This window comes from Rhinopithecus roxellana, chromosome 2 (assembly GCF_007565055.1).
Source record: "Rhinopithecus roxellana isolate Shanxi Qingling chromosome 2, ASM756505v1, whole genome shotgun sequence".
In the NCBI taxonomy this organism is placed as follows: domain Eukaryota; kingdom Metazoa; phylum Chordata; class Mammalia; order Primates; family Cercopithecidae; genus Rhinopithecus; species Rhinopithecus roxellana.
Window position 1 is genome coordinate 82,686,531 of NC_044550.1, and position 17,083 is coordinate 82,703,613.

General features: G+C 40.0%; 1 protein-coding gene across 9 annotated transcripts in view; it reads right to left on the bottom strand.

Moving 5' to 3' along the window:
* The window catches only part of ZNF827 (zinc finger protein 827), a 176,947-nt gene that overhangs the window by 92,224 nt on the left and 67,640 nt on the right, over positions 1 to 17,083 (bottom strand). For 8 of the 9 annotated variants that reach the window (XM_030917786.1, XM_030917808.1, XM_030917810.1 and 5 more), the window contains exon 5: positions 14,755 to 14,988. The exons of the other annotated variant lie outside the window; for it this stretch is intronic. In XM_030917786.1, the coding sequence (XP_030773646.1) occupies positions 14,755 to 14,988 (234 nt within the window). The remainder of the gene's footprint in view (positions 1 to 14,754; positions 14,989 to 17,083) is intronic. 9 annotated transcript variants of the gene reach the window in all.

Below are 17,083 nucleotides of genomic sequence, written 5' to 3' on the forward strand. Positions count from 1 at the left end.
CACCCTATGACTGGAGCTAGGTACCCAGTGCAATGGAGATACCTTGTATCTCCATCCTTGTTATGAAAATTAAGAACCCAATGCTTAGATGCTTAATGTTATTCTCTCTTTTGGCTTTTTTACCCTACACTGTATCTCCCTCTGTATCACAGAACAGAATCACAAGTCAATTGAGACAAGTTGTTTGTTTTTTTTTGAGACAGAATTTCTCTCTTGTTGCCCAGGCTTGAGTGCAACGGCGAGACCTTGGCTCACTGCAACCTCCACCTCCCGGGTTCAAGCAATTCTCCTGCCTCAGGCTCCCGAGTAGCTGGGATTACAGGTATGCGCCACCATGCACGGTTAATTTCTTTTTATTTTTAGTAGAGACAAGGTTTCTCCATGTTGGTCAGGCTGGTCTCAAACTCCCAACCTCAGGTGATCTGCCCTCCTCGGTCACCCAAAGTGCTGGGAGTACAGGCGTGAGCCACCATGCCCCTGGCTGAGACAAGTTTTATGTTCTATAAAGGATGGGCTTATTATATGCTTCTTCTCCATGAGAAGTTATATATTAAAATTCATTTTTCTCTACAGTGTGGCCCTTGATGGGGAAAAGCTCCCCATTCCTGCTCTGAGGAATGAACTCCAATACTGGGGCTTGCCCATGGGTGCTGCCACACCCAAGAGAGAGGCGATGCAAGCCCTGCTCCCATGCCTGCTCTCCCTCTCCCTCCTTGACACAATGGCCATCTGTTCCTGGGGAAAAAGAGGGGACTCTTTCTCCATAAAAGAAAACAGTAGTGGGCACATTTTCCTTTAGTTCTTCTCAATATATAAGAAACTTCAAGAATGGTAGCTTTCAACAGAAAACCCATACGATGACCTCAAGTATACACACACACACACACACACACCCCCCTCACATTTCACTCAGAATAGTGCAGGGAAAACTGAGCAAAACATGAGACCAAGCCAATGTGTATGATGAAGATGATACAAAATCTGTGTCAAATTAAATCTTTAATTAATTCATTCATTAATTGAATGAAATACTCTTTTCTGGTGGTGACACCAATCTTTACAGTAGCCTAAAGATCAGAAGAATTTTGTTTCAAATGATAGAACTAGGATTTTCTGTATGCCTCCTCCTCCTTTCTCTCTCTCTCTTGCATACACACACACACTTTTTATTCCTAAAACAATTTCAAAGGTATTTTATTAGAATTGATTTCTTGAATTTGATCATCAAAATCAAAAAGTAACCAACGTTTTCCCTCTACAGCAGTATAATACCTGCAAATTTAGGAAGGAAAATTAACAAATGTCTTTAGAATTAGCTATGCAAATTAGAATTCATAATTAAGTAGACAGAGGTGAGCAAGGGATCAACTTAGAGTCAGTTTTAGAAAAACACCCGAGAAGCACCAGGTATTCTATTTTGCTAACTGTTTTGAATTAGCAAAGAACAAACATGTCTTAAAAATGCTGAGCTCAAACTTTACAGGTAAAAAAGAGTTAGTGAGACTTGGAATTTCTTTCTGGGGTACATGAAACATATCATTTTCTACAGGATCAAAGCACTTGTTGCTTTACTCTGATGTAGATTTTTAAATTAGTCTTGTGTCCTCTACACCAGTTATCAATGCAACAGGTCCTCGACTGAGCTAACTCAGTCGGATATCTGCAAATGTTTTCAGACTGGCCACAACAGTACGCCCACACCTGCAGTATGAGTTTTCAGCTTGATTCTGGTGACCAGATATCAGAACATGTCCCTCAAACATAACAAATTCTGCACTCAATTTCACTTTTGTCCAAATCCAAATCAAAATTAAAATCCTCCAGACACTGGGAGCTCAGAGAGATTAGCTTTGGCAGCCCAGCAGATGATGTGGGGTGGCTCTGTCATTATCTGTTGAACTTTGAGTGTCCTGGTGTTAAATGTAAAAATCTCTCCCAATCATCTTGTTTTCTTTTCATTTAATGATTTCACTAGAAATTAGCTAAAGGGGTGCATTTGAACTGTATATATGCCATTTGGTAACATTCCAAATGATCTCATTTAAAAAAAATTAACCTATTTTTCATCTAATGTCCAGAATATACTTTTCTTGTCTCATATTAAAAAGTCAGAAAAAAGAAAAAAACGGAAAGGGTCAATTAAAGTATCTGATCTAACCTTAAAGCTATTTAACATTATTATCCTTTGCCATTTAATAAATCTAAGCCCTGTCCATCCTTATCTGTTGTGATTAATAGGCCTTTATATATCCTTCCATGAACCAGAGTGCTGGTATGTGTGCATGTGTGAGAGTGTGTGTGTGTGCGTTTGTGTGGGTTCTAAACAGGATTCCTGACAATGGTATGTGCCTATAATCCCAAAGGTTTGGGAGGCTGAGGCAGAAGATCACTTTTTTTTTTTTTTTTTGAGACGGAGTCTTGCTCTGTCGCCCAGGCTGGAGTGCAGTGGCTGGATCTCCGCTCACTGCAAGCTCTGCCTCCCGGGTTTACGCCATTCTCCTGCCTCAGCCTCCCGAGTAGCTGGGACTACAGGCGCCCGCCACCTCGCCCGCCTAGTTTTTTTGTATTTTTTAGTAGAGACGGGGTTTCACCGTGTTAGCCAGGATGGTCTCGATCTCCTGACCTCGTGATCCACCCGTCTCGGCCTCCCAAAGTGCTGGGATTACAGGCTTGAGCCACCGCGCCCGGCCGAGAATCACTTTTAATTAAGATGTTTTTCAAAATGAGACGGTACATTAAAATCAGTCTAGAAATCCCCTCTAAAACATAAACATCTAAAATACAGAAATTCTGGCCAGGCACAGTGGCTCACACCTGTAATCCCAGTGCTTTGGGAGGGCAAAGTGGGAGGACTGCTTGAGGCTAGGAGTTCAAGAACAGCCTGGGTAACATAACGAGATCCAGTCTCTACAAAAGGTAAAAATAAAAAAACTAGCTGGGCATGGTGGCACATGCCTGTAGTCTCAGCTACTTAGGAGGCTGAGGTGGGAGGATAGCTTGAGGCCAGGATTTGTGGCTGTAGCGAGTTGTAATCGTGCCACTACATTCCAGCCTGGGTAACAGAGAGAGATCCTGTCTCTAAAAAAAAAAGAAAAAAAAAAAAAGAAAAATGATGAAAAAATAAACAATTCTTGAAAGATTCAGTAGAATCCCTGCTACCATAAAAAATTACCAAAAAGGAAAGGGCGTCTCTGTCAACTGATGGGTTGGCCATTGCTTTATGTGCAAAGGGTTGGAGGATAGAGGGATTCCTTAATGTCCAAGGAGGGAAAGGAGCAAAAGAAGTTTTATTTTAGTAACCGAGAGTTTGTTAGTTTTCAAGTATTTTCCACTTCCAGAGGGTCAAAGGGTTTCAGTATATGCTGACAAGTTTAACATGCTTTTCTTTTCTTATGTGGTGCTACATATTACTAATATGCACTAGTATATAACACTAATAGATACTAGTAATATTAATCTACAAATATTGCTAATGTAAATAATAATGAATCTGTCGCAAGGGTATCTCTGCTGAGAAGCCGTGACTACTTCACTCCTGTTGGTCAGTGTTCCCAGTAGGCAGGGAAGGGCTGATCAACATGCAGAGAGTGGAGCATCAGATAATAACAGAGACCAGAACCCAGGCAATACCAGGAGTAAGATATGGTAGCAATAGATGGGGTGGGAAGGGAATGTAGGCTTCATGCAGGTGAGGGCCTTATTCACTTTTGTATCCTTAGTGCCCAAACAGGGCTTGGAAAATGGTAGTAGCTCAATAAAGATCTGCTTAATGAATGAATAAGTGAAATAAAACAAAAAGGAAGGAGGTCACAAAGAAGAAATGGAACGATAGGATGAGAAATATGGGTTCATTTAAACTCCCAAGAAATCTTCGCAACAGCCAATAATAAGTGAATTCCTGTTTTTGATAAGGTACCGTCCCTAGTCCTATGCCTGTGGGAGTCACTGGACTGTGGGGTGGGACCTCCTGCTGGTGGATAATGTTCCCTCCAGGCTCTCACTTCCCCATAGTTTCTGGAGATACAGAGTGCATGGATATTCCCTTGATGTATTTTGGCTGTGTTTCAACCTTCTTTTCCAAATGCTTTTTAAATCAAACCTACTTACAAGTAGTGTAAGCGACTCATTTTAATTTCCCTTCCTCTCTCTCATTCCCGTGTCTTCTCTAGCACAGGTGCTGAAGAGCCAGAAACAACCAACCAGATGGCAGGGAGAAGAGGCGGTAGCCCTTACACTGAATAGCAAGGCCCTAGTCACTGAACACTCACAGTTACACACAGGATTGATATCCCACCCTAGGTGTCTCCGGGAGAGCTGAATGTCAAGCAGGAAGAGCTTTCTAGTATGAACAATGTTTTAGAAGAAAATATTTTAAACAGTATAAGATAAACAGGGTGCAAAATGTAGTGGGGTCTAGTAGAAGTAATTGAAAGAATTTGTCCTGATTAAATGTGTAATTCTGTCCTGATGAAACTATCTTCCTAGTCCCCAGCTTTCTTCTTTCTTCTTCACAGCTCTTTGGAAAAAAAGTTCTAAAGAAAGTATTACTTACATATTACCCAATATGTTGGCTAAATAAACATGGCTGATTTCCAAGTGAAGGTTCTTACCAATATTTGAATGTGCAGAGGCAAGAGATCCCGCTCACATAATCAGGTCCACAAATCAGTGCAATTTTACTTCTTGTTCTCATTAATCCTTGGTTCTGTTGAGGGCCTTTTTCCCTCTTGAGTGGAGGGGCTATTAATGTACCTTTGGAAACACGCGTGTGGACCACAGGAAGCTCTGTAAGGTTGTCCCCATAAATGCTCTCTACCTCAAAAATAGCAGGAAGAATTTCTGGTAGCAAAAACAGGGGAAGTGTGTACATATGTTTAGGGCAAGGGTAGGTTTATGGGGAAAAGGATGGTAATAGTAGGAAGTAAAGAAACAAGTTCATAATTTATTCTTTAAACAGTGACCCTCGTCATCTGCTTTTGTACCTAAGATAAAACGTGATGGGTCGTGCATAAATTCTATAACCTCCCCTCCTCTCTCCAGCTGTGGAGATAAGTGATACAAGCATATGGCAAGCCACAGGAAACCAGGAAATGTGCTTGAATCCAGCTGCTATCCCGCAGTTAGAAAAAAGGAAGTAAATCAACTCACAGCATAAACTCAGGATGGCTTAAAATGGGAAAAATACATACATGGGTGGAGTAAAGAGAAGAATTATTAGAAGGGAAGACAAAGATCCTTTCAGAAAGAATACCACAGGTCCTTACAGCTTGATGGTGGGGGGGGGGGGAACACTTTTAAATCATTTGTCTTTCTGTAATAATCCTAAAAGCCATAAGAGAAAAATAATTCTCTTTGTGAAAGTTTCCATTCCTGGGCTAATATTGACACTCCCCTGCCCAGTGGAAAGGGTCCCATCACTCCCAGACTATATGCATCTTCCAGTGCAGTACAGAGACGTGCTTGGTAGCTTCTGCCCCACCACACAGTAGAGCCCCTGCCCAGTGGGTGACCTGGCCACTTGGCAGCAGACAAGCTACTTAGCAATGAGGATTCCCTTCTCTAGGGGTAGGTCTATGAGACCAACATGTACCCAGATGGGCACCATATCCATGGGGTTTAATTATGCATGCAAACATTCCCCTTCTTTGACATGAATAAGTTAAAGGTGAAAGGTTAATATGGTGATGAGAAGAAAAACCACTGTGGAATGAGAATGCTTTTGATATCTTGTTAAGGAAAATAACGATTAAGCTCTCCCTCACAAGACTATAACTGTATTAACATATAGCCAAAAGGGCTGCTGGGAGGAGCCTCAAAAACCTAGAATGGTGCAAGGTACATACCTTCTATCCATCAGGGAAACTTGTCCTATGAGTGAAAAATTGAACAGGTTGACTGGTTATTCAAATATTTCCAACCACACTGCAACTGGATCCCTCGGAAAATAAAGCTTCTTCTCAGAGTCGTCATCATCAAAACGTATTTACTAGCAGCCTCTCGTTTGTGCCCCAGTATGTGTTACCGATTAGGTAACATCTGTAGTCATTTATACCAGAAACAGAAAGTGATGCAGGAATCCAAGAGGAAGGCCTAGGCGTCATTCTTAATTTTTTTGCTCCATATTTGTAAAGGAAGATCTGGAGCCCCTCCGGCACGCCCCCACCCCAGATCCACCACTCTGCAGCCCTCCCCACTCCCTGCTGCATCCAGACCCCTCCCTGCCCTAGTCCTGAAGCAGCCCAACAGAAAAGGAATCTACGATGAAGGTGGAGCACATGAAATTCCTGTTAGAGTTCTTGCCTGGTTTCTGGGAACACAAGCCAATACAAATTTTCGTGGTTATATTAACATATGCAGCTATGCGACAGGGAGATGATAATAAAACAAGAGCCCTTTTGAGCCTGGCCTTGTGAATCCCAGGCCTTGGAGAAAGCTGGGTCAAAAAAAGCAAAAAGGGTAGCCTGAAGCTTGAGGGCTAAAAAGGGAGGTGCAGAGGCCCTGGCCTTCAGGGTGTGAGCTGGAACAGCTCCCATATGGGGCAGGGGGAAAGCAACAGGAGCCATTCAGGTTTATGGGTTCGAGGATTTGTAAAGGGCACGTGGAATTACAAAATAAACAGAAGGGTGCTTACTGGCCAGAGCAAGTGTAACATCAAGTACGGCCAGAGAGCCTGCTGGAATAAGTTCCTCTTTGTAGCTGAGAAAGAACCAAGTTCCAGGGGTGGTTGCATCCAGCTACTTCTGAGTCTGTCCTGCTTAAATGGTCAGGTTAACAATACTGCTGTCTAGCCTCTGAGCTTAACAAGATCTAGACCTTCAAGAGAAGGTTTCTCTGGGTATAGAAACATGTCAAATTTTTATCTTATTAAAGCGATCTATTCCCTGTTTGTATAAAATACAGACTTGGTACTCCCAATATCTACAATTCTCACTGAGTTTTCAAGGGCTAAAAAAAGTCTAATTCTTATTTATATTTCATTGTCCCCCATCCACGGTATCTATCTATCTATCTATCTATCTATCTATCTATCTATCTATCTATCTATCTATCTCACGGTATATATGGCAATGAGGAAAGCGATCCAGCCATTAGTTGTGGGCCCACTGCTGGTCACATTCACTATAAGTCATTTAAAAAGTTGACATATAAATATTCTTTGCCATTAGACATATAAAGAATGCTACAGCAAATATAGGAGTCAGAAGGGTCCACTCCACTGAGGTATTATTCAATAAATTTGGTTTCACAGGCTTTATATCTCTGAAAATTAAATAGCACTATGTGAACATAAGACAGACTTTCCTTTTAATATTAAACAAGTCTGCAATTTTTACTTAATTTTTGGATTTATGGAAAATGTGATAGTGCTCACAAGCAACAAAAGAAAAACAGAGATAAACTGGACGAGATCAAAATTTAAAAAGTTCAGGCTTGCAAATAATATCATTAAGAAAATGAAGGACAACTGGCAGAACTGGGAGAAAATATTTGCAAATCATATATCTGAGAAGAGACTTATGTCCCGAATACATCAGGAACTTTTAACATTCAAGAATAAAACAAATAACCCAATTTAAAAAGTAAGAAAATAACTTGAATAGACATTTCTCCAAAGAAGATATACAGATGGCCAATAAGCACATGAAAATATGCTCAACATCATTAGTCATCAGGGAAATGCAAATCCAAACTATAATGAAACACTAGTTTACACTCTTAAGACGGTTATAATAAAAAAAGACAGACAAAACCAAGTTTTGCAAGGATGTGGAGAAACTGAGACCCTCATCCACTGCTGGTGGGGATATGAAATGGTGCAACTACTTCAGAAAACTACTTGTCAGTTCCTTAAAATGTTAAACACAGAGTTAGCATTTGCCTCAGCAATTCCATTCCTAGGTATATACCCAAGAGAATTAAAAACCTAAGCCCACACAAAAACTTGCATATGAATGCTCATAGTAGTAGAAGATGGCAAACAATCCAAATGCCTTCATAAACAGATGAATAGATCAAGAAAATGTGGTATATCCATACAATGGAATATAACAAAAATTGAAAATGAATAAAGCCATAAAAATGAAGTACTGATTTATGTTACAACATAGATAAACCTTGAAAACATTATGCTAAGTGAGAGAAGCCAGATGCAAAAGACTGCATACTGTATGATTTCATTCATATGAAATGTCCAGAATGGGCAAACCTATTGAAACACTAGATTCGTGGTTGCCTGGGTGGGAGGTGGGGAGAGAGAGCGACTGCTCATGGACTCGACATTTTTGGGGGCAATGAAAATTTTCTGGAATTCGATGTAGTGATGGTTGCACAACTCTGCAGGTATACTAAAAATCACTGAATTGTATACTTAGAATGGGCAAATTTTACGGTATATGAATTATATTTTAATAAAGATGGGCCAGGCTCGGTGGCTCATGCCTGTAATCCTAGCACTTTGGGAGGCTGAGGCAGGCAGATTGCCTGAGCTCAGAAGTTCGAGACTAGCCTAGCCAACGTGGTGAAACACCATCTCTACTAAAATACAAAAAATCAGCCGGGTGCAGTGACAGCCACCTGTAATCCCAGCTGCTCAGGAGGCTGAGGCATGAGAATTGCTTGAACCCAGGAATCCACTGCATTCCAGCCTGGGCAACAGGGTGAAACTCTGTCTCACACACACACACACACACACACACACACACACACACACACACACAAAAGACAGTTTTTAAAATGAGATGGTACATTAAAATAAGTGTAGAAATCCCCTCTAAAACATAAAATATATAAATTCTGGCCAGGCATAGTAGTTCACATCTGTAATCCCAGTACTTTGGGAGGCCAAGTTGGGAGGACTGCTTGAGGCTAGGAGTTCAAGATCAGTCTGGGCAACATAGCAAGACCTTGTCTCTACAAAAAAAATAATAATAATAATTAAAAAAAATAAATAAATTAGCTGAGTGTGATGATGCACATCTGCAGTTCTAGCTACTCTGGAGCCTGAGGTGGGAGGATCACTTGAGCCTAGGAGTTCAAGGTTACAGTGAGCTATGATCACACCATTGCACTCCAGCCTGGGTGACTGAGCAAGACCCTGTCTCTAAAAAAATAATAAAATAAAATACATAAATTCTTGAAAAGCAGAATATTGGATTCAATAAATTTCTTCAGGGGCTCAAAAAAGGTTGAAATGAAAACATGAATTTTTTGATTTTTGGACTGATTAGACTGATTAGATCTACCTGTTCACTTTATAAGTGAGCTCTACATTTAGCCTTTTATGCAAGCAGGTAGAATCATAAGGAAGTAAGTACAAACAGGTCTCACATCGTCTCTACCACCTAACTAGATAAATTCCAAGTCTGAAGGAGGCAAATGTGAGAAGGCAGTAACATAAAAATACAACATGTATTTTCCATCCTTATAGATTACTGAAGTCACACTGCTTAAAAAGCTTGCTAGACCATAATTTTCCAAGGGAAAATACCAAATAAGCCAATAAGTTTTTGCTCTGAGAAATTGTTAAGCTAAAATCTCAAATTAATCTCACATAATTCTTTAGAAGAGTCTCCAACATGGTCTTAGATTATGTAGAGGGGAGGTAGAGAAAGGTTTTTCTCCTAAAAGAATGCCAGCATTGCTCAGGAATAATCATGAAATTTAACAGCAAAGAACATTGAAAAAAGTAGTATTATCTGAGGCTCACAGCCAACACTATCTTGATTTATTAGGTACATGTGCCCTTCTAAAAAAAGGTTCCCAGATACCATTATTTCATAATAAATTAAAAAGAATCTTCACTGAAGAGAGATGGTTCTTTTTAGAAAGTAAAATGTACATTTAATAGAGCTTTGTTCTCTGTCAGCTTCAACCTAAAGCATTCTTCTCAGATGGATGAAACTTATTTTTCCAATTAACCATTTCCTCAGCACAGTGCTTCTCAAACCTTAGCTGTCAGAATCGCTAGGAGGGCTTGTGAAAACACAGACAGCAGGACTCCCAACCCAGAGTTTCAACTAGGTCCAGGATAGGGCTCAAGAATTTGCATGTCTAACACTTCCTTATCCCCACAAATTTAATGATGATTCTGCTGGTCTAGGGACCACACTTTGAGAAGCACTGCCTTAGCAAATTAGAGAGGTTTTTCTCTCAGACCCTTTTAGGAAGGAAAGATAAACAGCACCCAACACATTTCCACTCAATATTGAAATGACAGCAACCACCATAATTATTCCTGGACTTTTTGTGGTTTGTATGTATTGTTCTATTTTCCTATTTGCACCTCACCCTCCCTCCCAGCAATCCTACATGGCTAACGGCAGCAGCCACATCTGCTCAACATGCCCTCATCTCTAAATAGAGAAGTTTCCACTGTCGGGTCCCAGTTGAAGCCAAGGCACTTGGTTGGGATTTAGGATTGGGATAAAGACATTTCTGTCTGGCTATTCTTTTGAGCAAAGCATAAACTCAGAAGCTGCTGGCAATTCCCCCTTTCCATCATGTGGCCTGGGTAACAGAAGAAGTCCATCTGTCGGTCCAGAGAGAAGCACAAATGAGGTGGGGAAGGGGGTGGTTCCTTGGTTCCATATGGGCCTCCAGACTCCAGCTGCAGTGGAAAACCGATGCCCCACTGCATCCCTGCCCTTGGGATCCATAAGCCAATCCAAAACCCGCATCTTCTACTAAATTCTTCTATCCTGCCAAAACTATCTGAAGAGGGTTTCTGTTATTTATAACCAAAAGGGCCCTAATTACAACTGTTAATAGAGTGAGTTCTTTTCTTCTCCACTTCAGTTCACCTTAGAGATTAAATTCACCTTAAAATGTCATCCTACTCAAGTTTATCTGTTTCTAAATATCTCCTAGCTGAAGCTCCATCTCATTTACGTGACACCCTAAACCACACATCACTATGTTATTTCAAATCTAGGGTCTGCTTGGATTCCTATACAAGAGGCAATTATAATTTATATGACTCTCCAGGACTAGGCAGGAATAAATGAATATAAACCAGAAATGAATATAAATCCTCTGGGTGAGCACAGAAAATTTTAAAACCAATAAACTTGTTTCAAATTAAGGTCTAATATGAAGTTTTATTTACCACACTAGAGAAACGCAAATGTTTAATTTTTCATTAATGTTTCTCTGCGTAACTCCAGCTTTCCAACTATGTACTTTTTGTGTGTGGAATTCATATTTTTAAATGGCATTCTTATCTACTACTTCTAGGCTCACCCAACCATGCATGATACATTTTATATATGCATTCCCATGGAAACATGTAACTTCCCAAAGAAAGAGGAGGGCATTTATCTTCATCACTTTGCATCTAGCTACTTCTCTTAAAGCAAAGCAGAGACAAAGCAGACAAAATTTTGTGTCACTTTCAGCATTACATCATATCTGTGATAACACAGCTATCCCATAAGTTTGCAAGGTGACCAGACATTGCAAAACCAGAGTTTAAAGGTACTTTAAATATTTTACACTATCTAATGTTATATATCCTCTATGTTGAACACTGAGATTTCAGCCTCCTTGAATGAAGACTTCTGGAAATTATCTTTGGCAACCATATGCTTAGCAAAAAGTCTGATTATTTTGGCTGCCTTGTGTCACATAACAACAAGTAGTCGCAGACTTCCAGTGCTTTCCTCAGAGTGTGTTGCTTTCTTTATGGCAATCAATTCACTTGGCCCAGCTGTCAGGCATTCAACTTCCCAATTAACAACTGGAAATAGAACTTGAACCACAGGAAGGAAGAAAGCTCAGATTTTCCCAAACGCACACTTAATGAAAAATTGAGCCTACTCTAGCTCATCTGCGTTTTTCCCGTAAAACACAAATGTCAATTTGGAAAACAATATATCTACAGAGGTTTTTCCACATAGAAAAGCTCCACATGATATGTGACTGGGGCAGGTGCCAAGTCTCCATCCTTAAGGAGTTAACATAAATTAATTTAAAACTGAAAATGAAGCAGCCAAAATTGTGGACTAGTTTCTTGTTAGTAATTCAATGAGAAGACTGAAAGGGTCTAAACCATAGGTCACCACTTCTAACCTCAAGGGAATAAATAACAGGGAAGAAAATTCCTTTTATTCCACATCTTAACTACTCCTTGGGTCAAAACTGAAACAAGGAAAAGTGTGCCCCATGCATCATTCTTGCATAACTAATTATCCTCACCCAACTCTTCCTGATCAAAAAGATTTTCCCCAGCATATCAGAAGACTACAAATAAAAACAAGCAAGGCAGGAAGTAATAGGAACTCCTGTTCACAAGAACTGCTATAACAAAGCTTTGGGGGTATCAGCCGAGACAAACTGGTGGTGCAGCCCTGACCAATTACACAGACGTTTTGGGAAATGAATTACTCTTGTCTATAGAGCAACAGAAATGATCATGGAAAAGGGTATCTGAAGACACAAGTCCTTTACTTGGATGTCTTTCAGGAAATGAATGGTGAAATTGTTAAAATTACAATTTGAGGAAAGAACATACAAAGTTTTTTCCTAACAACTTCATTCTTGCAAGAGCACTGCTCTATCAGTGATTAGAAACTCTAATATCCACTTTAAACCTAATTAAGGGTGAGTCCTCTTTCACTTGTGGCTTAGGAATGAAAAGATATTTGCTTTTAAGTCACATGCCTATTGTTATGACTAAAAAACTTCTTTCCAGTTTACCTGACCATGGCCATTAGAGTATGGCAGTACTAAGTTCCAAGTGCAAATCACATGGATGGATTCCACTGCCCTGGATTACTTCTGACTAGACCACAGCATCTAAAGATCAGGACTGTGATGCATATCTCTTTGACCTAAGTCGTTTGCACACAGAATGCTGAGGATTTGAGGATTTTTTTTTCACAGCAAAAAAAAAATCATTGTCGGTCTTCAAACAAGTTTTCATTTCCACATCACGAAGCAGGGGCAGATGCCCTTTGGAAACAGGACCATGTCATCCATTCAACTATTGCTGAACCACATAGCACATGTGCTCAACCAAAGGCAACATACACATTTAGAAGGACCACTGCTGTCCACAAATATCTTTCAATGTTCATGGCTGATAGACTTATTCTGTGTGGGGGATATCATTATTATTTATAAAATGATTCTGCACTTGTGTCTCAAATCTCATCATGCAAAAGGATTAAGATAAAATATTTTTCCTTAAAGAACATCACTCCTGAAATCTCATTTTTTGCATATTATCTTTTGGTGCTACCAAAGTCTCTTTTGCTTACAACACTTGCTGCACAGCAAACTCTGAACTAGAAATATTATATACTGGAATCTGACCATAAGGAGGGAGACAGGGGTCACTGTTGGATAAGACTTCAAGTCACTGGAATGTGAAAGTGTATGCTATGGAGGAAGAATCAGAGCTATGTGACCTCTTTGAATTTACCAGAAAACAACAAATGTGTTACTCTACATCATTTAACATAGGAAGGAGAGTTCAAATATACAAAAAATGTGTTCACTTGAACACCCTTTATAAAAACGTTCAGCTTTTATAATAGTAAATAATACAATCTTACTAGACCTCTCATCTGCATAGGAGGTACTGTACTATCTCTGCAAAGTTTAGGAAGATGGAGCTATGATAAGGATGTAATGATTGCATTATGCTTTATTTATAACAAATCATGTTACCTTGAACTTCCAATGTGCTTTGAATTAACATCAAAGGAAAGAATTCTTAACCCCACCAACTGGTAAGTACAGGAATTTCAACTGTTCTGATATAATGACTAAGTAAATCACTGTTAATTTCTTACTTTCCAACCCACTAGTCAACCAGAAACACAGTCAGAACTGCTGATGAAATTACAGGTCTTAAAGGAGTCTCTCTACTGCATTTCTTGCTTTCATCCTCCAAGCACAGCAAGTTCCAAACTAAAAACAGTTTTTGATTCATATTAGCATTTTAAATATAGCTTCTAAAAATTACGCTTAAGAGGTAATGAACTAAGGGTGGGATATGACTTGACAAGTATAATTATTGATATAACCCTTTTTTTCCATGTTCTGAAAGTCCTATCTTTGAATTGAAAAGACTCCATATTTTCACCTGTTTCAGAGAGGACAGGGCAGATAGGAGATGATGTGGAAAAAAATCCAAACTATATGAATTTCAAATTTTAAGCCATTTTTCCTACATTTAATATGCTGAGATTACATTCAGATACTAGTAAAGAATGATTCATTAATCTTAAGAACAGATTATTATAATATTCCATTACAAAATTCTCTATCCATAAAATCTCTTATTGCCACTCTGTTGGTAATTACTTCAAGTGCCATCTCAAATGCTTATGAAGTTAAGAAAAATATTTGTAATGGTGCTTAAAGAGTATAGTATAAATACACACAAAATGCCAGGTCCTCTATTAGGGAAGAATAGATATTTTGATCAATTAGCAGAAGAGCTCTGAACATCATTAGAACCCATTTAAAATTATGGCCTCTATCACCTTAGAAAGCAGCAGTAGTTTCCAACAATTTGCAGTGATAGTCAGGAAAAGGTTGTATTTAATAAGATAGGTACACAGCTAATATACACAAACAAACTCACACACAACACAGGAATTTAAGCCAAGTAATCTGATCATTCCTTGAATTCACAGCAATAATGCGATATTGCTGCCATTAGGTTAATTATAACCCATGCAGGAAGCAGTCCAGTTGGCCTGCAAGTGAAACTATCAGAATGTGAATATTTTCGAATAAATCAAGTACCTGAGAGTTTCATGAGAAGTTCAGAGGCTGCTTTGACTGACACATCCCGCCTTAGCACATTTCCCTTCCCTTCCTGGGGCTTTAGTGCGTCCTCAGAGACGCCTGGGGCTGACACTTCAGATTCCGGGCTGAACACATAGCTGGACCGAGGCAAAGTCGTGCTTAGGGACTCCCCTTCCTTAGGCTCCTCTTTCACTTTAAAATTAAGATTCATGGGCTCCTTCTGATTTGCAGCTGTCAAAAGAAAAAAAGGGATTATATATACATAAAAGGCCACTCCCCTCCTTAGCTGCCCTGGTACTTCACGAAGTATGGAATGCACAATCACACTGTGCTAACAACCGGAGGGACCACAACCTCATCAGAACAGGCTGGGCCCTGGGCAAAACCGCACAATACACTCCATGGGCCTACGACTCTGAGGAGTGTGGGCTTCTGAATCTTTTGAACCTATAATATTTTAAGAATTGCTACCTCTACAAAGTCTCTGGGCATTTTCTCTTTGGTTTCCCTAGATGTCTTCTTTCCTGTGTATGCCACTGCCTCCCTGACTTATTAGCACTCTCCCCACCTAATCCTATTATGAAATAATGCTTTCAGGCAATTATTCTGCCATAAGATATTGAATACAAACATGAGTCAGAGGCAATACCCAAAGCAAAAACCTGGGGTGCGATGGTAAGGTGAGGATGGAGAATTTGCCAAACAGAAAAGCTCAGACTAGAGATAGACCACTTTTGCCTTATTATAAGACGACACTACTGATCCATAAACATAGGCGCATGTACTTAGCATTGTTCTTCTGATTATGGTGAATAAATCCACGTCTCTAGCCCAAGTCATCACTGAGTCCAAAATGACCTTTTTTTTCTTTAAAGAACAGTTTTTATTTTGGAATAATTTTAGACTTACAGAAGTTGCAAAGATGGTTCCAAGAGTTCCCTTATATCCTTCACCCAGAATTCCCTAATGTTAGCATCTTACATAACCATGGTACATTTGTCAGAACTAAGAAATTCACATTACTATGAGCTAAACTCTACATTTTATTCAGATTTCACCAGTTTTTCCACTAATGTCCTTTTTCCATTTTTAGCATAGTTGGTTGCTGTGGAGTGTGTGGTCAGGACAGAGCTAACTGGCATATTATGGGATGGATTCTGTGGCTCAGCCACACTGTACCAGGCCTTCCCCACTGGGCTACATACTACCCAGGAAAGATCAAAAAGGAAGAGACAAGCACCCTCTTCCTACCACTTTTCACTTTCACAGGCATCTCGCTCCCTTTAAGAGTCCATGAGGTAGGAACTTAGGATTCATTACACTGAGTGTGTCCATCTTTTGAGAAAGAGGATCTCGTCCTAATTAGAAACACTTTTTGGAATGAGTCTTAAGCCCATCCCATCTTAACAAACAAAAAGATAAAAATAAATCCCCAAAGCAAACATCTATCACCCCTTGCCTACCACCTACTCCAAGCCAATATTCAAAAGTCTGTTTTCCAGCTCATACCCCTCTAAGAATATGCAGTCTAGAATCACAAGTTCACACAGACCAGCATATTTGGAAACCGAACCCCAAAAGCCCAAAGTACTATCTGGAAGTTTCACTACCAGAAAGATGCAGAGCTGGGACCAGAACCTAGGTCCATGGGTTTCCCCTGCTGTGTCTCTCACCTGCCTCCACTGCACCACCTCCACTTCTGGTCTCTGGGTTGTAACAAAACTTGAAAATACTTGACCTTCCAATCGGCTCAAATACCACTTGCTCAGTGAGGTCTACTCTGATCATCCTGTTCAAAACTGCAATCCCCACCTTCAGAGTCTTTCCAACCTCTCTTACCCTGACCTAACTTTCATTTTTCCCTCCAAATACTTATCACCTAATAACCTACTGTCATGGACTCAATTGTGTCCCTTCATATGTCGAACCTGCCAGTGTGGAACGTATTTGGAGTTAGGACCTCGAAGGAGGTAATTAAGATTAAATGAGGTCATAAAAGTGGAGCCCTAATGCAATGTGACTGGTTCCATCAAAGAACCAGAAGAATAAGAAGACAGAGAGAGAGAGAGAGAGAGAGAGAGAGAGAGAGAGAGACACACCAGGGATGCAGGCACACAGAGGAAAGTCTGCACGAGGACACAGTGAGAAGGCGACCATCTGCAAGCCAAGGAGAGAGGCCTCAGGAGAAACCAAACCTGCTGACACCTTGATCTTAGGCTTCCAGCCTCCAGAACATAGAAATAAATCTGTTATTTAAGTCATCCAGTCTGTGGTATTTTGTTATGCGGTATTTAGCTTAACAGACTAATCACATGCTATACGGTTT